A 23,321-nucleotide genomic window follows, 5' to 3' on the forward strand; every position below is an offset into this window, starting at 1 on the left:
GCAGGAGCCGAAGACGCCTACCGAGATTCGCAGTTTCCTCGGATTGGCAGGATATTATAGGAGATTCATCGAGAACTTCTCAAGGATTGCTGCGCCCCTAACCTCATTGACCCGTAAGAAGACTAAGTTTGATTGGGGCCCTAAGCAGCAGGAATCCTTTGACATTCTGAAGCAGAAGCTGAGCAATGCGCCAGTGTTGACATTGCCCGAGGGTATAGACGAATTTGTGGTGTATTGTGATGCATCACATACGGGCATGGGTTGTGTACTCATGCAGAAAGGCAAAGTCATTGCCTACGCTTCTCGCCAGCTAAAGGTGCACGAGAAGAACTACACCACCCACGATTTGGAATTAGGTGCGGTGGTATTTGCATTGAAGCTATGGAGACACTACTTGTATGGAACCAAGTGTATCATTTATTCGGATCACAAGAGTCTTCAGCATCTGTTCAATCAGAAGGAATTGAACATGCGTCAAAGGCGATGGATGGAAACTCTCAATGACTATGATTGTGAGATACGATACCATCCAGGCAAGGCAAATGTGGTTGCCGACGCCTTAAGTAGAAAGGAAAGGGTTAAACCGATCAGAATCAATGCCAAGCGCATTGAGATAAGGAATAGTCTGAATGAAAGGGTGTTAGCTGCACAGAAGGAAGCTGTGCTGGAAGCTAACTATCCTGCAGAAAAGTTGGGAGTAACTGAGGAGCAGTTATCCCACGACAAAGATGGAATGCTACGTCTAAACGGACGAATATGGGTTCCGGTATATGGAGGACTTCGGGATGTTATCCTCCAGGAAGCCCACAGCTCTAAATACTCAGTTCATCCTGGAGCTGATAAGATGTACCAGGATTTGAAATCAAACTACTGGTGGATTGGTTTGAAAAAGTCCGTGGCCGAGTATGTGGCCAAATGTTTGACTTGTGCGCAAGTCAAGGCTGAGCATCAGAAACCGTCAGGTTTGCTTCAACAGCCTGAAATTCCCAAATGGAAATGGGAAATGGTGACAATGGATTTCATCACCAAGTTGCCGAAGACGAAAAAGGGAAATGATACCATATGGGTCATAGTTGACAGACTGACTAAGTCAGCTCATTTTCTACCCATCAAAGAGACGTATAGCTCAGATATGTTAGCACAATTATACGTCGATAAGATAGTAGCGCTACATGGTATACCTATATCGATTATCTCTGATAGAGATACTAGATATACGTCACATTTTTGGAAGAGTTTCCAACAGTCGTTGGGCACTCGTTTGAATTTTAGTACGGCTTACCATCCTCAGACTGATGGTCAGAGTGAGCGTACTATTCAAACTCTGGAAGACATGCTTCGAGCATGTGCGATCGATTTAGGTGGTAGTTGGGATAAGCACCTACCACTGATTGAATTCTCCTACAACAATAGCTACCATTCCAGCATAAAGGCTGCGCCTTTTGAGGCCCTATACGGTAGGAAGTGTAGATCGCCCATTTGTTGGGCAGAAGTTGGAGATGTCCAGTTGTCTGGACCAGATATCGTCTTTGAGACGACAGACAAGATCGCTCAGATCCGTGATCGTTTGAAAGCTGCCAGGGATAGGCAGAAAAGTTATGCGGATCCTAAGCGCAAAGATTTTCACTTCGATGTGGGTGAAAAAGTATTGCTCAAAGTATCGCCTTGGAAAGGTGTGATGAGATTTGGAAAGAAAGGCAAGCTAAGCCCAAGATACATAGGACCTTTCGAGATAATCGAACGTGTCGGGGCAGTCGCTTATAAGTTAAAATTGCCTGAAGAACTTAGCGCTATTCATAATGTGTTTCACATCTGTAATCTGAAGAAGTGTTTCGCTGACGATTCACTGGTTATACCGCATACAGATATACACATAGACGAAAGTCTAAAGTTTGTTGAAAAACCTTTGTCGATCGAGGATCGACAGGTAAAGAAGCTTCGAAGGAAGCACGTGCCTATTGTTAAGGTCAAGTGGGATGCCCGTAGAGGTCCCGAATACACGTGGGAAGTGGAATCCACGATGAAAGAAAAATATCCCCATTTGTTTGAATAAATCTCGGGGTCGAGATTTATTTTAAGGGGGTGAGGATGTAACACCTCGAAAAATTTCGTCCAATAATGTCTTGACACGTGTCATAAGGTTCCGTTATGTGAAAACATACTTTAGAGGGACTAAAAGTGACAAACAGTGAAAACTATGGAACGTAAGGGTCCAAAGTGTCAACAATGGATAAATAGGCTCTATGATAACCCCACATAATGTTTATAACCTTTAACGGATGGTTCATGGATCATACGACGCGGAAATTGCACGAAAGTGAAGTATTGTAAACTATAGGGGCCAAAAGTGTCAACATGTTTAATTTATACCTCTGAGTGAACTTTTGGCAGACCCGAAGCTTTGTATAGCTAAAATATACTCACTAGAATATGTGGTAAAAATTTCATGAAGTTTCGTCAACGTATGAGAAAGTTATGGCCAAAACCGTACTTAAGGGACTAAAAGCGTCAACGTCGAATTCAGGGCTTTTCGGTTGAGCGCAAAGTTATCCGAGGGCATTACCATGTTGGTAAAAGTCCTAAGGTCCTTAAAAGCCAAGGTTGGGGGTTTACGGATCAAGATAAGTAGCCAAACCATCGCATCTAAAGTTCAAGGACCAAACGTGCAACAAATGAGCCAAGTTTGACCAGCTGACCCCCAGGCGCCCCGCCTGAGGTGCCACGCGGGCCGCGACCCAGCGCCCAGCGACAACAGTCGCGAATTGGGCTGTTTTGGCTCCGATTTTGAGTGGAATCCAGCTCACTTGCACCTCCAATCGACCCAATAGCATGCCTTGCATGCCTACAACTACAGGAACCTCGAAAATACTGATTTAAAACAAGAATTGATCTCATTTTGATCATTTGCACTTGAAGAACATAAGCTCTCAACATTCAAGAACTTCAAGCAGGCTTTCTGGAGCATTTCTGAAGATCAAGGTCGACTCCTAGTGATCATTTAACATCTATAGGACTCTTGTAAGCATTCAATTCGTTCTCTAATCCGTTTATGCTTTGATTATTAGTAAAAGTCAAACTGGGTGTTCATAACCTTTGACTTTCTGATTAAACGGATTTCTTTCAGTAATTTCTCGAATTGAAACTTGTTATAGATTGGTATTTATGTGGGAAACAAACCCTCTAAAGGGTACTAACTGATTCCCACTACATGCATGCTTAATGTCGAGTCAAACCTATTTCTAAAAAGTCAACAGAAGCAATCTTTGTGAAAAATAACATGATTAATGATATAGATGACACGCAACCTGATTGATCATTGAAAATAACTTGTAACATATATATAAATGTGTTTTAATCATCATCAACTCGACAATCCATAGTGTAGACACGAATCGGAACCGAAAGTCTTGTAAAACGATTATTTCGTAGACTATCGATTCGGATTCGTACATGCATGTTCAAGATCTGTATTGGAAAGTATTTTTGACTATTTTTATTGTAGTTAAACTTTCTGGAATTTTCGTTGATTGAGTCTATGCTTAGCCTATTCGAATGCTTGTTTCCGGTTTATGCATAAAGTTGACTATTTTGCCCTTTTTGATTTAAAACGGGATTTTTGGAAAAGTGAAAGGATAGAAATCTTTATTTTTATTATATAAACTTGCACCGAAAGTTTCGGATCAGTTGGTGGTCCAGATTGTGAGTTATGGCCATTAGCGTAAACTATATTATAAATTTACATAAACGGTCCTTTTTGCGTAGAACCCGTTTCTGGCCACGTTTTGGTACAAAACTTTTTACCAACTGATTATATATAATATTCTGGGAATTTTGATGATTTTTAATTAATTTTTGGCTGAACGGATCCTCGATCACCTAGCCATTTCGGCTTATGTCGGTTTTGACCGTTTTAGCCATAAAACGAGTTTTACACATCCATTTGACCCGAAACCTTTTTCTAATGATTTTGTATGATGAATAAATTATTATAAGACTTCTGGAAATATAAAAATCTCAGATTTACTGCGAAAACCCGAAAACGCCCTTAAATCGTATTTTTAGCGTTTTAAGCGCATAGTAAGCGTTGTACTTGTTTTAAACCTATAAAACTTATACCTACTGATGTAAATCACATATTTTCATATAATAACAGTAAGTATGATATTTTGAACTCAGGTTTCCAGTTTTGGCATTTTTAGCCCTTGTGAAATTACTAAATTGCCCCTACGGTGCATAGTTTGGTTTTAAATGATATATTTGACATATGGGTCATACCCTACTGATATAATATGTTATATTAAGTATATTTACTGTACGAACCAGACCCGAAACTCAGATTTCTAATTTTACCCTTTTATTATCTTTTAAATGACCAAAATGCCCTTCTAAGGCATAAATTGAGTTTAAAATTATCCCGGGCAATATAGGGCATAACTTACTGATATAATATCATATTCTAAGCATATTAATTCAGGGAACTTGCATTTGAATCTTTTGGCTACCCGTATCGCCCTTTTCGCGTTCGGTTCGGTTTACGTAACTAGTTTGCGTAAATTGACCGAAACGGGTCAAACGTTATCATTTTTACTTCAAAATCCAGAATGTATTTAGTATACCCATATTATACAAGTATCCAAACTTGTCGGGTCTAAATCACATTCTATCCGGTCTTTCGCTGAATCGTGCGTAAACCGTATCATTCCTAAAACTAACCGGTCAAAGCTTAAGCTTAAATAAAAGGCCGTTAGGAATCTAATAGGTTAATTATAAACCTTTGTTCCAGATTAGGAAGCCCGGTAAAAGCTACCACCACTTATCGTTTGTGGCTTATACTTGCTCAGGTAAATACATTTTGACTTATTTTCCCTATACGGGCTTGGGGTACGGTATTTAAAATACCGCTTGATCGGGCGCACAAGTCCTGCTCCCTATGGGTGTTCAGTCTTGAATAGCTTGTGTGATTTCGTTTAAACAGTTTTGTCTTACTTAAAGGCTTTGGGGGGTTGTTGACCATGTCCCGGATATCCTTGGCATTATCTTACGAGATGGCCACGACCAGAGCACGGGGTGTAGGCGTACACCCGTCGTGTATAACTCTTTGATGTGGTGTGTCAATTAAATCTCTAGCCCGGACAGTAGATCCCGGGCCACCAGAGATATAAGTGCATGTAAATCGTTCACAAGTTTATATTTTATAATTATCCCAAGTTAATAAAATATTTATGCCTTGTGCATTTAAATAAATTTTAAATCATTTTCAAAATGAGTCGGTCGATTTGTATTTACCAGTGTAAACTGACGTATTTTTCCAAAAGATTAAGTGCAGGTACTATACGGAAATAGGCTGGCTGTTTCCTAGAGAGCGTCCACAATAGTCTCGCAAACTCGGACGACATTTATCTGTTGAACTATTATTTTATCTTATTTTATTGATCCGCCTGTGGATCCATTTCAACTACTGTGATATTTATTATTACGCTTTATTTAAAAGTTGAAATGTTTCTATTCTGCTTCCGCTGTGCATTATTATATTGTGTTGATTGTCTATGACGATGCCAACTACGTCACTGTACCCCACACCGGGCCCACCGGTGACACGTGGAAATCGGGGTGTGACACTTGCTGATAGTTCAGATTTATGTGGATGACATAATTTTCGGGTCAACCAACGAAAACTTGTGCAAAGATTTTGAGCAAGTGATGAAGCAGAAATTCGAAATGTCGTCAATGGGGGAAATGAAATTCTTTTTAGGATTACAAGTTGATCAGCTTCCTGAAGGAATTTTCATACACCAGACGAAGTACGTCCATGATATTCTAGAGAAATTCGGAATGTCAGACTCTTCATCTGCTGCAACCCCACTAGCAACAAATCATGGGATTCACCCAGATCTCACCGGAGACAGGGCAGACGAACGACTATATCGATCCATGATTGGTTCCTTGATGTATCTAACTGCTTCTCGGCCCGACATTATGTACCCAACATGCCTCGCAGCAAGATTTCAATCTAACCCTAGAGCATCGCACTTAATCATTGTGAAAAGGATACTACGCTACCTGAAAGGAACTCCATCATTGGGGTTATGGTATCCTAGAAAAGGCGATTTCACACTCGAGGGGTATTCCGACTCGGATTTCGGATGCTGCAAACAAAATGCAAAATCAACAACTGCAGGATGCCAGTTCTTTGGACCTCGCTTGGTCACCTGGCAGTGCAAGAAACAAACATCTGTTGCGCTATCCACATGTGAAGCAGAATACGTATCTGCAAGCAGCTGCTGTTCTCAAATCCTGTGGATACAGCAACAAATGCGCGATTACGGTTTGCAGTTTCTTAACACTCCTATTTTTGTTGATAACGAGGCTGCAATTAACATAACTAAAAATCCGGTACATCACGCTAAAACAAAACATATAGAAATTCGTCATCACTTTATTCGCGACTGCTTCGAGAAAAAGTTGATACGAATTGAGAAAATCCACACTGATGAGCAAAAAGCTGATCTGCATACCAAAGCTTTTGACAGAAATCGTTTTAAATATCTTTTAAAACTAAATGGTATGATGCTCTTTTCAGTGGTTGATGGAATTGTTAGCGTTGATGAAGAAACCACTGTGGATGATGATGATAAACAATCTGCAATGGTTTGTCGTCTTTTTACATGTTTTGGTCTTTAGGGGGAGATAGAAATATTTGTAAATATTGTAAATATATCGTTTTAGAAAAGACAAAAACAGTAAAAATTCAAAAAGCCAAAAACATGATAAAATTTTCAAAATATCAAAAACAATAGAAAATAAAAAAAAAGAGTTAGTGTATAAAGGGAAAATGATAGTACATTAGTGTGACAGTTATCGTATGCTAAAGATTTGAAAAGTATAAAGATTTAAACAGAGCACTGATGATATGAGGATAAATTTTAAACACATTTAGTAGATTTATTTGGGATATAAACATAAATATATAAACTTGCAAGATTTGTGGGGAACACTACTTGGATATATAGGTAACCCCTGAAATCTCGTTTGAAAGATTTCATATTCTAAAATACTAGGTGCTTCTACTAAAATGATGTCTGGGGTATTATTTCGGGACTTCTGCTGAACGGTAGTTCTGACCTAGTCCCTGGATAATGCTTTGCTGTAAATGCTTGAAACATAGCATTCTAGCCCTCAGTGATTAGACAATAAAATTGATAATCATCTGTTGTAGCTGAAAAGATCCTCTAAAGGGGACATACTGCTAAGTCGAAACTGATATCTCTCTGCTGAACGGAAGTTCTGACCTGGGATCCCTCAGTTCTCGCATTCCCTAAATTATGTACAGACATCATCTTAGTATATTCATCTGTAGATTGGAATTTTGGAATACTGGATACGGGAGTATATTCAAGAGGTGGGACACATGATTTTGCTAAGTTCTTAAAACATCTAAATCATATCCTGAATACTTTGAAAATTGTGTTGAAAAATTTAAAATCTATCTAAGTAAAATGTTTAAGTCTGAATATGAAATGAAGCTTAACGATACTGATAACTGATCTGATAAACTAATATGATTCCCTAACACGCTCGTCAAAAGAGGTTTGTAAATAAGATTTACTTTCATTCCTGTTAATATTTCAGTCTTCTTTTGATCTACTTCATGCATTGAAAATACAAAAATATATTTTACATTTCTACTTTATTTTTGACAAACCAAGGTAGAAAGCGTATCATCAGATTCACAGTCTGATGCAAATGCAGAAAGTTGATCCTGTACTGAAAAGGCGAGTTGGGAGCTAATCAAAAACAGAGAGTTTTGAAATATCAAAATACAAGTTCATTAATTTGTAACTTGTAAATTTTCAAGAAAAATCTTTGAAAAACAATCAGTGTGTTTTGCTTCAGGTCAACCAAGGTCATTAAGTTGAACTTGGTAGATGAATTAAGTCTCTAGGGTCATTAACTTGGACCTAGATGCTTAAATGGATTTCTCATTCACTGATAAAATATGAAAAGGTTCAAAATCAGAAAAAGGGTCAAAAGTTATTCGAGTAAAGAGGTCATGATCTTTGGATCGAACAGCTAGCCGATCGGCTAGGCTAGCCGATCGATTAGGCCAATCGATCAGGTCATACCTATAAATAGGCAGTCAAGGCTTCTAGAAAATTTTTTCATTTCCGATCGAACAGACTGTTATCTGCTACTCGATTCATTGTTCTTGAAGATTCTTGATTCCTTTTTCATTTCAAATTTGTGTTGTTGGCTCACTCATCATCACAAATGGTAAAGGTATGTCATTCAATCTTTGAATCAGTGATTTCATTCATGTTCTTAACTGTTTGATGTTCTTCATTGAGTCGATTAGAAAAATCAAGATTAGGAAAGATTAAGAAAGAGTTAGATGATTCTGAGAATAGGGTTTTGATCGGAATTGCATGATCTACAAGATTACCGGTTTAATTTTTGCAAAATCTTAATTAAGCTTGATAGATCTAAGAATGAAAGTGACGACAGTCGGAACTTTAGATGATGATTTGAACAGGTTTTAGGTTGTTTTTAGAGAAAATGAAAACAGGGTTTTGATGTCGACATCATGAAGAATAATAATCTGTGTTCAATTTTGAGATATCTGTTAGGTTGTTCTTCATAATTATTTGAATGTTCTTCATGATGAAGATGTTGCTAGTCGATCGGCTAGACCAGCCGAACGAACAGCATCATGTTTTCATTTATGAATAATGTTTAAATCTTTTGTTTTTCTGCTTTGAAATGTGTGCCATGATATATTTTGTCATTGTTTAAAGTGTTAGAGTGAATCTGATGTATGTTGTTCTTGTTTAGTCATTTGCTAGCCGATCGGTTAGTCTAGCCGATCGAACAGCAAATGCTAGCCGATCGAACAGCTTTATGCTAGTCGATCGAACAGCATTTTGCTAACCGTTTGCATATCCCATTGCTAACCGATCGAACAGAGTTTTGTTAGTCGATCGAATAGCAACTTGCTAACCAATCGAATAGCATTGTTCTAGCCGTTCAAGTAGCATTGTTTGATGACCTTAGATATCTTGCATAGTCTTTTGCTAATCGATCGAACAGTATTTTGCTAGCCGATCGAGTAGACCACTCGATCGATCAGACCAATCGATCGAACAGCAAAGGTTCTTTCAACACATCATTCCTATTCGATCGAACAGCAAATACTATTCGATCGAACAAGCCATTCGATTCACTGTTCTATCACTCTAAATGTTTCAAGTGTTTCAAGTCTCTATATCTAATGTTTAAATTTTTCACAGGGACGAGGAAAAGACACTAACAAAGGACACAATGTTCGATGTGCAATTGATGAGGTCTCTACAAAAGGAACAGAAGCAGAAAAAATGGCTGAGTGCTTAAGAAAAAGCAGAATTGCTAAGGCATTGTCTGATACAACAATAGTTTATGAATCTCATGTTAGAAGATTCTGGGACACTGCAAGGTTTGAAGAAAAGGATAATACAATTCATGCAGTAGTCAAGAAGAAAGATGAAAACAACAAGGATATTGATGTTGAAGTAGTGTTTGGAGTAGAGGACATAAGAAGGGTTCTTGATTTACAAGATTCTGACAATGATCCAACGATCATGTCAGAACGTCTTGCTAAAGGGCTATGGTGTAGATTGGGATTTACTTCACACATCAACGGAAAAATGTTCAAAAGGAGTTTCTCGAGACAATACAGATACTTAATGCATTGCTTAGTGCATTCCCTATCTCACAGAAAGGGAGCCTATGATGAGGTGTCTGACTACATAATGAACATTGTTGTAAGTATTGTGCTGAACAGGAAATACAACATTTCACAAGTGATTTTTGAATTTTTAAAAGAAAATTGCTTAGCCGGGAAAGACAAATACATTATGTACCCAAGATTCATTATGATGATCTTGGATGACAAAGTTAAGAATTTGCCAAAGGATAAGGATGATATTATGGCAATGGGTGAAGTGAATAAGTCTACTATTCAGAGAATCACAAAGGAGAAGGATGCTAAAACAAAAGAGTTGATCTGTGCATTAAAGGATGAAGCATACGTAGCTCCTGAAAATGATAGATGGAGACATGATAATAGTGATTCAGACAATGAAGACAATAAGATGAATGATATGATTAAAAAGAAAACCAGATGGTGGTGTATCAAAGATGGAAAGAGAAAGAGAACACCAAAGTCGACCCCTGTGGTTGTAATTAAAGAAACAGCAAAGGGTACAGTGATAGGGGGAGCTATATGATTCTTAGAGTATGTTATGAAAATTGTTACTAATTTTGCTTTAAATAATTGTTTTTGCAGGGTCTTCTGAAGAACCTCAAAGAAAGCTAATTGATGAACCTGTCATAGAACCGAGGGAGGTGGTTGATAAAGGTGTTGGTTTAGAAGAGACTTTGGAAAGCTATTTTAAAAAGCATGAAGAGGCTGAACAAGCACAAGCTCAAAAGAAAGTTGGTCAAGAAGAGGAAGCTCAAAAGAACTCCAGTAATGAAGATTCAGAAGAAACTTTATCTGAATCTGAACTGGTCAAAGAGACAGTGGGAAAAGGAAAGGTACAACTGAAGAAAAGACCTTTAAAGAAAAGAAAGAATTCTGAAGATGAAGATTCACCGTACAATCCTGAGGATTCCCAGAAAAACAGAAAGAAAAGAAAAGCTACTCGCACCGGTGATATTCCAAGAGTGGTTAGAGCAAAGAAACAGAATGCTAAATCACAAAAAGAGAAGGAAGGGAAGAAGAAACAGGACACTGCTGAAACTAGTCCTGTGGTTGAGACACCAAAAGAAGTTCCTTCAACAGAAATTCCAAAAGAAACACAAACTTCTTATGATGATTATGTGGAGATCACCGGAGTCAAATCTGCTAAACAAACATCTGATCGTCATGATATTCCAGAATCATCACAACGAAAGACAGATTATTTCAGCTTAGATTTTGATAGCTTTGGTGGTGCTACTGGAGATTTCTTTAAAGATATGCCAGATAGTGAAGGAGACCTATTTCATGATAAAAAGATGAAAGAATTGGAAGAAAAAGTTAAAGCCTTGGAAAAGGAAAAGGAAGAAAACGAAGCTGTACAAATAAAGTTGAAGGAAATGATTGATGAGTTGGAGAAACGGCACGAAGACGTAATGGATGCAGTGCTTACAAAAGATGAGAAATTGAATGAAATGAAGGAAGATATAAAAGATAATGCAGAACTTATTAGCGCACTTACTGATGAAATTGCTGTATTGAACGCCAAAGTCAAAGACTTGCAGAATATCAATCAGACTTTGAATCAACTCTTAAATGAGATGAATGAAGCTTCGACAAATGAAATGAAGGCAATGAAGCTAGAGATGGAAGCTATGAGAGCAGATAAGGTGATGAAAGATAAGCAACTAGAAATGCTTACGGCTGTGATTGAAGCACATCTGAAGGTGAACATCCACGAGGCTTTTGATCAAGTTGACATTATCAAGGCAAATGAAAGAAGGAAAGAAAGAGAAAGACAGCTTGCTGAAGAAGCTAACCTGAAAAATAAAGGTATAGCAGAAGAAGTTGAAGTTGTTGGATCTTCACAAAATCAACTTGAGGTAGGTGGATCATCTTCTCAACCAGAAATTGAAATGGTGGATGCTCAAGATGTTACAGTAAATGATGAAGAAATGGTGGAAGCAGAAAATGAAGCAGTTCATGAACCAGAGTTTATTATGGTTGGTGAATCTGTAGAGCCTATTATTCCGGAGAATGTTTTGAGAGACATTCAAATCATACAAAGAAAGAAAAAGGCTAAAGAAGTATTACTACTGGAGTACTCTACCGACAAGTTTGTATTAGTTGGAAAAGCCTATAGAGTGCCCTATAGTGAAGAAGAATCTGCCAAGCTGTTAAGATTTTTTGAATTAAAGGATCAAGGGAAGATAGCTAGAGGAGAAGTGGAAGAAGAATCTGATAGTGATATTTTGGAGGAAGAAGATGAAGATGATGATAAAGATGATAAAGCAGACGATAAATCCGATGATGATGATAAGCCTGATGATGATGATGATGATCAAGGCACATCGGGTTTGCTAATCAATGATCCATCTGTTCAAGATAAAGTAAATGAACTCATGAATGATGAAGTGAATGAACAGAATGATGATGCAGAGTGTGAAGGGTCATCTTCTGGAAACCAATCCGGTGATCAGGTACATCAACTCACATCTACTTTTATTTCTCTTTCTGAATATCATCAAGGAGAAGTAGATATTATCAGAACAAGAGCTGAAATGCTTGAGGAGTTGGGGTTAGAGGATGGGAAGTTTAAATTTGATATCGAAGATGAAATCCCAGAGTCTCCGATTAAAAACTTTGAACCACAATTTCCACTTGAAGCAGACTATTATGATAATGTGACCATAGAGACTGATTCAGATTCGGAAGAAGAAAGAATAGATTTTCACTATGAAGGTGAAGACATGGCATTTCCTACATTCACAGAGTTATTTGAAGACATGAATGCAGAATTATTGAAGAGAAAAATTGAAGAAAGAGTTGCATCTACTGATATGCCTGAACCAGTTCCAAGAGAAATTTCTGCTGAAGAGAGAAAGAAATGGTTCAGATCAATGCCAAAGGAAAGAAAGCCTCTTAGAGCCCTACAGTATTTTACTCATGATAAAGACTTATCTTGGGGTGATATTCTTTCTTGGGGGTATCTGGAAGACTTGAATGTTTATGCAATTCGAAGAGAGCAAGGTGTTCAATACTTTAGGTGCATTTCTGATCTTGCTACCTTACCTTGGTGGGACGTAGATGAATTGGTGGTTACAAAGAATATTAAACAATTCTACTACGGTCCTGAAGTAAAACAGAGAGACCAGAAGCTGTGGAATTTCATCAAGTATCAAGCAACGATCAATTATCCAGATTGGAGACCACAGTTTCCTAAAAGAATTGTGAAGTATACAGCTAAAGGTGAGAAGGATGTTACTCTTGATGTCAAACCGCCAAAGTGTTTGAAGAGCATGCCTTTAAGGGCTATTGAGCAGGATTTCTATGATTTATTTCAAGCATGGCTCTATAATCCTTCTACTGCTGAAGCTGTGATCTCTTTGTACGATAAAGACACTGGTGAAGCTAGGAAAATTTGTATTCTAGACCCGATGTGGCTGGTAAATTGCTCAAAGAAAGACATAGATTGCTTGTTTGTCAACAAGATAATCTATGACAAGAAAGACAAAGCCATTGCTCAGCAGTACCAGAGTGTAGTTGATGTCTGTTTTGCTAAAGAAATCAACTCTGGTAAGAACTGGAAAACCTCATGGAGAGAACTAGAGGTTGATGAGTTTCTAAAGAAGTACAAGAGAAGTTTAAGATCCAAGGAAATTCAGAGAAAAGCTGTTGAAAGAGGAAGACGAAAACTTGGATTTGTACCTCCTACTGATCAGACACCCATAGAGTCTGAAGAGAACAAGATCCCTAAGTGGGACAGAAAAAGAGATGGAGATCCAGTGTACAGAAATTGGTGGATAACAGAGGGAAGACATAAGAGAAGAAAAATGTTAGCTGAACGAGAAGAGAAGAGAAAACAAAAGGCACGAGATAGAAGACGCAACAGGAGGTAATCAAGACTTTGCTGGAAGGGACTACAGCTTCATCCGAGGGGGAGTCTGTTAGTACATAAACGTCTGTAGCTTCCGTCAGCTTAAAGTCTTTATTTTGTTAAAGTTGTATAGTTTAATGTATAAGGCGTCAGAATATAGGGTTTGTTTTGTAAAAGTGCTGCTTTGTAAGCCGATCGGCTGGCCTAGCCGATCGGACAGCCTAACTGATCGAACAGCTGTTCGATCGGGTGGCCCAACCGATCGGTTAGACTAACCGATCGGACAGCACTTAGCTTATTCTGACTTGCCTATAAATAGAAGTTCTGTCAGCTCATTTAGGACTTTTGAATCTGTCTGTAACCTAGAGAGCTGAAGTCTGTGATCAACTGGAACTTGTATCTTGTCATATATTTCAATTGAATTGCAGATTATTGAACATGGAAATCATATGTCTTTCTGTATCTGTATATGATTTGCTGGATTCCGCACAGCAATCATAGTGTGACATTCATTAACAGGAAGATCCCGATCAACCAGGGACCAACACTAAACTCTCCAGAACTGGTTTTTTAACTTGTTTTCGCTTACGCGCTTCCGGTTTTCATCCCGACACTCTCCTTTGTCATATTTTACTCGTTTTTCGCCCTTTTCAGCTCCAAGTACCTGAAAACACAAATAGACTAGAAGTATGTACAATCTATCTAAAACCGACACTAAAAACGAATAACTAACGACTAACACAGACGCGAATACCGATGTATTTTACAATACATCAGCATACAATCCTGACTTAACAATCTGTATATCACTGCCAAATGGCCTCTTTTGTGCATGTGTCATCGGACTAAGTGGCATCTTCATTCTTCCCTACCCTGAGACACCACAAAACACATCATAAATCGCTAAGTTTCAATAGTAAAATATGCTGTTTTTTGTTTAATTTTTTTTTTTGAGACTTAATACCTAAAATGATAGGACTCCCACATTGACTAAAGACCATGAAAGATAACCTGATAGTTAATAAACTAAACTGAGGCAACTTCAGTAGGTTCAAGTAGACAGGAAACACCAAGGAAACCATTGACTTGTTAAGGAATACTTGTAAGTTAGTTATGAAGTTGGGGTCCTTCAAATCTAATGATAATTGTAAACTAAGTTTAACTGGTGTTGTGAACATTGAATGTGCTTGTAAAAATAATATATATAAGTTCTTTTTGGTTTAGGGGCATCTTTGACCTTTATAATTGTTTTTCATGTTCAATGCACATATGCGCTCTTTTACATGTTGTCGGGACTTCACGACGCCTGACCCTAAACGCTTACATTCGTTGTCTCTAGACCAACTATATTCAACTACCAAGGTACATGTAATTTGTACCCTATCCTAAACAAGTAAAAGTATACCTTCATTGAGTAATATGCCAACAACATTTCGTTGTTAAGGTCTGGTAAAGTATAGGTGACTAAAGGGACTAAAGCTAGCTAGAGACCCCATTGGGGGTTAATGAAGGGCGGTGACTCAAACAAGCCAGGGACCTCACCGAGGTGCTTAGTGAAGGGCAAGTGACTCAAGCCAGCAAGACCCCATGTGGCGTAACTTATCTATATCTATATCATTTATTGTACATATTATATGGTCTATTTATATAAGCACTGGTGACTACCCACATGGCCAAAACACACATTCATCTACATCATATAAAATCTTCTTCTTCCAAGACAATACAAACATAAAGAACTCAATAAAATTTCAAACAATAATAGGTTACAAGTCAGCTTCCAATAACAATAACTGAACCATAAAAATCATATGAACTATCTGTTTCTCAATTGACTTGCTTGTTTTGGTTTAACTCTTATTATGGTTCAGTTAATCGGTTTAACTTATAACCAATTTAAATACTGATGTAATTAATTAAACTGTTTATTTCATATAATACGCAAAATAAGCCAATTTAAACACTTCAAAAAATAAACAGACTCGCATTTCTCATCGAACAAATAAGAGTAAGTAAATACAATTAGCTGGTAATCCACGACTCCTGTTTTATGTCATATGTTATAATATTTTAGTCGTAAGGTCAGTTTTAACAAGTGTAGGGCATGATTTTGTAAAGGGTCAGTTTTAATATGTCACATGTCACACTGCTGTCTTTTTTTTTATTTAAGCTTAAATTCTGGTAACTGAAAGTGGCATATTGGATCCATTCGCTGAAATTAATCTAAAGTTGCCCAAAGTGTAAAATAAATCCTAAATCACTTTATTAAAAAGAATGATCAGCTATTGAAAGTATTAAAAATGTTATGTAACCATATTTGACATAAAATTGTATATGAAAGAAAAAAAATTCTAGACATGAAGTGTTTCGGTTCAACCCAACTGGACCCATACCAAGAATTACTTGGGTTGATCAATTATCCAACCCACCCATTTTCCAACCTCTAATATCATCAGAATTAGCAAAGATCCTGATTAGCATGTTGTTAACCAGTATGTACTACTTACTATTTTATGTGGAAGATCCTTGCATGCTAAAGGTTTAAAGGGCTTTCCACGAGTAAAACTTAGATAGCATTCCTTGCAATCTCGCCAAACGGTAACTTGTAATTTATGCACAAAAGATGAATAAAAGAAAGTAAGTACAAGTTGATACTTACAAAAGGATTAAAAGCTTTAAGATAAGCACCTCGAACAACGCGTTTACCACAGATAACCCAACACCATGTAGTCCACCCGAGACTTTATAATCGCTACTTGCACCACCAAATTTTCCACCAACATGCAAAACCTGCATAGTTAGATGTAAAGTTAGCAAATAAGCCAACTAACAACTAAAATTAAAAGAAAAAAACAAGCAACTACATCACTCAAGATCGTTATCCTATCGTGCACTGTGTTAATAGACAAAATTAGTAACTTAAGTTAAAAGATGAATGTCGACACATACAGTCGACACGGTCTCCACTCCGGACTTTTTTGAGCTTGGATGCAAGTCGATCGGGATCTGCAATATGAATGTGAAATATCATTTTGATAATCATTTTAAAATTCAAAACATTTTACTCGTTTCTCCATTATGCTCACTATATAGCAACCGCTTTTAAGTTATGTATATAAGGTCATACCCCACGTCCATTGTCAGTGATGCACACTGACCCGTATGTGAGTAGGACAATGTCGACTTTTGAAGCAAAACCAGCTTGGGCTTCATCAACAGCGTTATCCAGTATTTCATAAACCTGATTTATAGATATAAATAAGCATCATAATAGGAAAAAACTAATGTTTTGAGGTAAAGTGAGAAAGATACCAGATGATGTAGACCACGAAACCCCGTACTTCCAATGTGCATTACAGGTCTTTTCCTCACAGCATTTAAACCTTCTAATATCTGAAATGATAAAGAGATTATATGACACTATTATATATCATATAGACACGTATACTGTACACGACCTTGGTTTTACAAGGACTAAGGCACTCCAATGCGTTTTGACCACAATAGCAGAATTTTATAGAGGTGAAGCATTCATTACTATAAAATACTGAAAGATATTTATAAATATTATTTTAACTTGCTAACTTTTAAACACTAAAATATAAGATAGTCTCTCATTATCTCGGGTTCAAACGACGATCTAACTTGTTCAAAAAAATGTATTGCACAATAAATGGTCAGATTCGTAATTCGTTCAATCGGATATGAAAAACTCAGGCCCATTGCAATCGACGGTCTTATTTGTTCAAACACTGGTCAACTGCATAAGGCAACGCATGATGTAATCGCATTAACTGTAAAAAAGCATTTCCACCGCTGCATGGCGCATTATGCGTGCCTGTTGCACACATTTTTAAACCAGGTACATGACTCTCAACAAATTAATAGTTCATAAATCATAATATTCGAAAAAACTCATTTGTTCCGGATGGCGTTTAGAAATTAATTTAATTTTACAACTGCTACTTGAAATAGCAAAAATCAGCTCTAGTATTAAATGCAAAGTACTTGTAATTACTTAGGTCAAAATAACAACTAAATACATTTAAAGTTTTAAGCAACTAACTATCTTATTATGATTCTTAAAACTGCAGTAATAAACAAATGCTGATGAAATAATCAAAAAGCCCCAAATCAATTGCAAATTAACAAAACATTAGGTCAAAACATCAAATGCAAATAATAAGATATTCACCTGAATATTATCAGACTCATCAAGTTCAAGCCCTTCTTTCCCTTTCTTCACTTCAGCAGCAGACCCAGATGAAGAACACGAAATAAAACTACTTCTTGGAGGCACCAACACACTCGGAACTAAAACCTTGTTGGTCAACAATGTCCTCATGCCCAAATTTGACCTAAAAAGTAGATATATAATAAAGATCAAACTTCGGTGGAAGTTATCCTCTGACCGTTTTCACCCAAACAAAAGAACTCAACCCAAAAAACCGAGTTACGATAGTTCTTAAATCGGGAAAAATGAGCGAATTATGAATACCAAAAGAAATTAAATTGAATAGAAATGGGGAAAAAGATTCACATTGATACCTATAGGTGAAGTCGAAGAGTGGTCGGTGTGATCATGATCATCTTTCTTGGGGAGATTAGAGCAAAATCGATGAATAATCTGAAGGATCGATATGTGCCTTATCTACCAGCAACAAATCAATAAAATAATCAAGGATCTCCAAATCCCTACACACTACTCTGTCGCTGATGTTGTTATGGTGGTGGCTACGCCTCCGTAGACCGGTCGTCGGAACCACCGATTGGATCCCTCATATTCTCTGTTTCTCCATCTCTATCACTCTAACTCTCTCTTAGTCTCTAATCTGTATAGGTATTATAGAGCAGAGGGTGTGATGGAAACCGCCGGAAGGCGAGACGTTTCATTTGCAATTGAAGACCGAAGACACAAGGCACGTGATAGGGTTTTCATGAGGAAAAGAGGGAGGTCGGTGTGTTAGAAAGAGGGGCAGGATTGGTAGAAAATTGCAAAAAGTTAGCATTTTAACTTGACTTTTTGCATGCCATCTTAATATTTTGTTGAAAATTACTATTGTATCCATGGTAGATGCTTTATATAGTATTATAGATTATAGATTACTAGCGGTAAGACCCGTGTGCAAACACGGGTCGTTTCTTAGAAAACCATGCATAACACATATTGATAGAACATATAGATACATGTATAGATATTGTACGAAAATGTGTTATCTATTATAGCTAAAAGATAACTATAAGTAAATATAAAAGATATTTAACAAACTTAATAAAAGATGTCTAAAAGATGTCTAACAAACTTAATAAAATTCATCAGTTACATATGATTATTTTCATTCTCTTATTTAAAAAAGAGAGTATCCACCCATTGACAATGTAAATTGTTATAAACATAAGTACATATAAAAGATGTCTAACAAACTTAATAAAATTCGAATACAACTTAACTTTAACAAACATTAACTAAGAACATACGATCACCTGCCTAAACAACACACATCAAACCTCACTCAAGAATTTGTTACGCAGCAACATGTCATTTGCTACATGTTGTAATCTGGTTAAATATGCTACTGCAAACAATCTAACAGCTGTTGATCCAACAATCTCCCTATACAACAGATGATACGAAAAGCCTTCTTTATTACTGATTTTTATTTCTCATCAACATCTCCCTGATTTGTCCTTTGAATTGTAGTTTAAAGTCCAGGGAGAACATGTCTTCTTCATCATCCCTCTCAAGTTGAAGGTCCAACAAATCTTGGAGATCGTATGCATTCAGATTATATGCACTATCTATTTTAATCTCTTCAACACTACCATCTGATCTGATCAAAGTCAATACTTGGGTTTTTGAGCATGACTTTCAGTTTACTATTTTTGGACCAGTTGGTTTTCTTGGGCAAAGAATTATTGAAGATGAGTTTGGTGATTGTGGTATGCTAACTAAATTTACAATTGATTCAGACAAATCAGATGATGAGAGAAGGTTTTTCGGAGTACCGATTTTTAGAGACAGAGCAGTAGTTGTAGGATAGACTGGGTTTTGAAGAACATTTGAATGTTCAGCTCTAACTTCTTCCAGCTTTTTGTAGGTCTCAATTATCTTCAGTTTAGACCATCTGGCAATGGATCTAACTGGACCATAACCAGCAGCCACAAGCTCTGCTCTCATTCTTTTAAACTTCAATACCTCATCTGAATCCACTATTTTGACTTTCTTCCAATTAGGTGGAGTTGGCTTTACCAGATGATCATTGTTCATTTTTGTGATTCTATCGATATGAGTTTTTCTCTTACGTGTGGAGATGATTTCTGGTGAAGGAGAATGTTTTGGTAGTGAAGATGAATGTTTGGGAAATCTTTGTGACGTTGGAGATGGTTGGATTATGGTTGGTGTAGTGAAAATGATCATGGCAGATGTTTGACAAACTTCTGCTGAAACAACTGGTGTCTCAGCGCATCTATTGACAAAATGGGTGATTATGGTGTGGAAGGTATTTTCTCCGTCTTTTGTGGTGGTTTTTTTGGAGAAGGTTGGGATTTAGATTGAGAAGGGGATACAATTTCTGTAGGATTAGCTTTTGAATCTGGTGGCAACTTTCTGAGTGAATCGTTCTCCCCCTTTTTGGCATCATTATCATCAACATCATCTTTCTCAAAGATTGATGTAGAGGTGGAGCCAGTAAGTTTCAATAGATGTTCCTTAATGTTCATAATCTATGCTTGTGTGTCTTTATACCTGGCATCAACCAAATTTTTGATAAATTTCAAACTGAAATTGTGGTTACTTTCATCCAAATTCCTCTGAGCTTGAAGGATGGGTTGCATAGAATTCCAAAGCTCATTGGAAATTTCCTGTCTGGTAGGTTGACTTTTAAAAAGCTCTATTATCTGCTAAATCAATTCTTTCATTTCAGCAACATCCGTTTCAATGGTAGACACTCTAACCGTCAAATCCTTATAAGTTAATTCATCACCTACTTTAATAGGATCATCTGAATTCCCACCTGTAGTGGTTGTATTTGTTTTGATAATAGGAGAAGTCTCCAAATCATCAGAACCAGATGCCCCTTTTTCTTCGTTCTGGGGACTTCCCACTGAAGCAGAGATTACATTTGTAACCTCACCAGTCGTTGCCTTCAAGGGAGTCTTAATGATGTAACCACTTTCCAACTGATCACCAATGGGTTCAACAGTTGTAGTGGCTGCTCCACTTGAACTACCACCAAGAGTTTCGTAATACTCAACGGGGATAACCTCCTCAACCGTTTGTAGGATAGGAGATGGAATTGGTTCAGACATAGTCATTTGTTGTGATCTACTCTCAGTAATGTGTGCATTAGAGGAACTGTTTTCTTTCTGAAATTCAATTGCTTCAAACAGAGGTAATATTGTTGATGGAACTTGAGTCGAGGGTTGCGGTGTAGAAAGCGTGATTGCCCTGGGAGAGGGACTTTTAAACATACTTTCATATGAAAGGTCTACTTCATGTTGTGGTGTCCCTGTACTTACAAAATGATCCTTTTGTGAGGATACATGAGGAGTTTGGATGGGTTGAGATCTTTCCAACAACTGTGAGGAAGTAGCAGCAGTGGTTTCAAGTGACATTTGTGTTGTCACTGCATTAACCTCTGGGATCTCATCTTCCAGAGGAACCTTTTTATTTTGTTTGGTTTTGGTGGGCTTTTTGGATGTGACAGCTTTCTTTTTGTGTTTTACTGGTGTGTGTTTCACAACACCGGTTGTGGTGTCATGATCACCAAGAGCAGTTTGCTCAACAACAGAAGTTTGAGCAATTGATGTCGTGATGCGGACGCATCTAAAACAGGCTCATCCCCCTTTGTTTCCATTGTTGAAACTTTTGACTCTTTATCCATTAATTTAGTAAAAGTTTTACTTGTAAGACTATTTATTTGAAAAGCTACACCTTGTTCAAAATCTGTTTGTGACACTTGTTTTCGTATGTAGTAGCTTAGAAGTCTTGGATACAACAGAAAAGCATTACTACGAACACGTTTTTTCAAATTTTTCACATTTTCACATTATTAAACAAATCAGAAAACAGTGCTTGTGATAAATTGTAATCAGATTTTGTTAAAATTGCATAACCCAAATACTGAATGTTCAAAGGTATCTCATTAAATGCGGTGGTCTTGGCTGAGAGACAAGTTAAAAGAGTATGAAACAAAAATTTCATTGGCGGAGGGAAGTTTGGTTTGTAGATAGTAACTTCCTTTAATTGTGCATCATACCCTCTTTCAATGAACTCTGTATGAAGTTCAAGTTTTTCAAAGTAGGTCTTACCTCCCAAGTCGTCCAATGCAAATGTAGTGGAAATTGTAAAGGGGGAAATTCGTACCACACTTTCCCCGACCTTAGATCTGGTGGCAACTGGATTATTATCTTCACACTCTATTTCAGCATTAAACCAAAATTGTCGGAGTGTTTCTGTATGAACCGGAGCATCAGCAGTAAGAATTGATTTGTATTTTGATGACGTTAAAAGGTCAATTATTGAGTGATAGCTGGTATTTTTGCTGGTTTTCTCGAATATGGGGAGGTAGTTGTGAGGGTTTTTGATGTTCAGAGACATGATCGGAGAAGAAGGTGATTTGGGGATGAAACAGGGTTTAAATTGGAGGGTTTTTAATATGTTGCAAACTGTTTTTGAGAATTTTGAATTAGAGACGGCAGTGGTAGAACCTCGATTTAGGGATGAAACAGCTTTTATATAGAGAGAAGAAGTGAATGCTGACGTGGCAGTAGTTACAAATATTTTATGGCTAAGATCTGTCCACGTCAAAACCTCTCTTGCGACAACCGATGACAGTTGTTTGGAAACCTCTGTTGGTCGTTGGGAACAGTGTGAGTCAAACAGTAATCAGATAAACAGAAGTTATGAGAACAGATGATAACTTCCAGCAGTTGTTTTCTTTTTAGCTAACATCTGTCCACGTCAGAACCTCTGTTGTCATAATGGATGACAGTCAGCAGTATAGTAAATCAACAGTCATTAGAATAAAAAGAAATTATGACAACAGACGGTACCCTTTAGCAGTGGATGTATTTTTAGGCAAGCAGAAGTTTCAAAAACAGTTGTTTTCAATCGGTGTAACTCAACAGTCATAAGTCAAACATCTACTGTTAGCCCAACCACTGTTACTCTGTTAGTATCAAATCCTCTGTTAAACATTTTATGATTGAATATCATCTATTGTTCGTTAACATTTGTTGACCCATAGTAGATCTTTGCATCTTCAGACATTTATTCATCAGTAGATGCTCTCTTTTGTCAGACTTTAGCTACAACACACCTTTTATAACACCAAAATATACTGTAAATTCTTCCAAAAAACTGTTATTGATAAACAAAATTATATAATAATACTTATAGCAGACCTTATATAATAATACTTATTCATCATTAGCCCAACCACTGTTAGTATCAAATCCTCTGTTAAGCATTTTAAGATTGAATATCATATGTTGACCCATAGCAGACCTTTGCATCTTCAGACATTTATTCATCAGCAGATGCTCTCTTTTGTCAGACTTTAGCTACAACACACCTTTTATAACAACAAAATATAACGTAAATTCTTTCAAAAAATTGTTATTGACAAACAAAATTATATAATAATACTTATAGCAGACCTTATATAATAATACTTATTCATCATTAGCCTAACCACTGTTAGTGTCAAATCCTTTGTTAAGCATTTTAAG

The 23,321-nt window shown here is 37.1% G+C and overlaps 1 protein-coding gene across 1 annotated transcript; it reads right to left on the reverse strand.

Annotated features, from left to right (window-relative positions):
- Positions 1–14,365: 14,365 nt before the first annotated feature.
- LOC110896704 (DNA gyrase subunit B, mitochondrial) lies at positions 14,366–17,012 on the reverse strand. Its single transcript, XM_022143885.2, has 5 exons — positions 16,902–17,012; positions 16,717–16,830; positions 16,539–16,595; positions 16,097–16,379; positions 14,366–14,462 (listed from the first exon to the last, which is right to left on the reverse strand). The coding sequence occupies exons 1-4, from the start codon at positions 16,941–16,943 to the stop codon at positions 16,245–16,247; spliced, it is 348 nt and encodes a 115-aa protein (XP_021999577.2). The 5' UTR covers positions 16,944–17,012; the 3' UTR covers positions 14,366–14,462; positions 16,097–16,244.
- Positions 17,013–23,321: the final 6,309 nt, after the last annotated feature.

This window comes from Helianthus annuus, chromosome 12, assembly GCF_002127325.2.
Source record: "Helianthus annuus cultivar XRQ/B chromosome 12, HanXRQr2.0-SUNRISE, whole genome shotgun sequence".
NCBI classification, from domain to species: Eukaryota; Viridiplantae; Streptophyta; class Magnoliopsida; order Asterales; family Asteraceae; genus Helianthus; species Helianthus annuus.

Excerpts from the sequence above, each read along its gene's own strand:
- LOC110896704 (XM_022143885.2), bottom strand. The coding sequence starts at position 16,943 with ATGCACATTGGAAGTACGGGGTTTCGTGGTCTACATCATCTG. Across the intron at positions 16,831-16,901 it reads TTCGTGGTCTACATCATCTG|GTTTATGAAATACTGGATAA; the intron begins GTATCTTTCTCA and ends TCTATAAATCAG. Across the intron at positions 16,596-16,716 it reads TCACTGACAATGGACGTGGG|ATCCCGATCGACTTGCATCC; the intron begins GTATGACCTTAT and ends TTCATATTGCAG.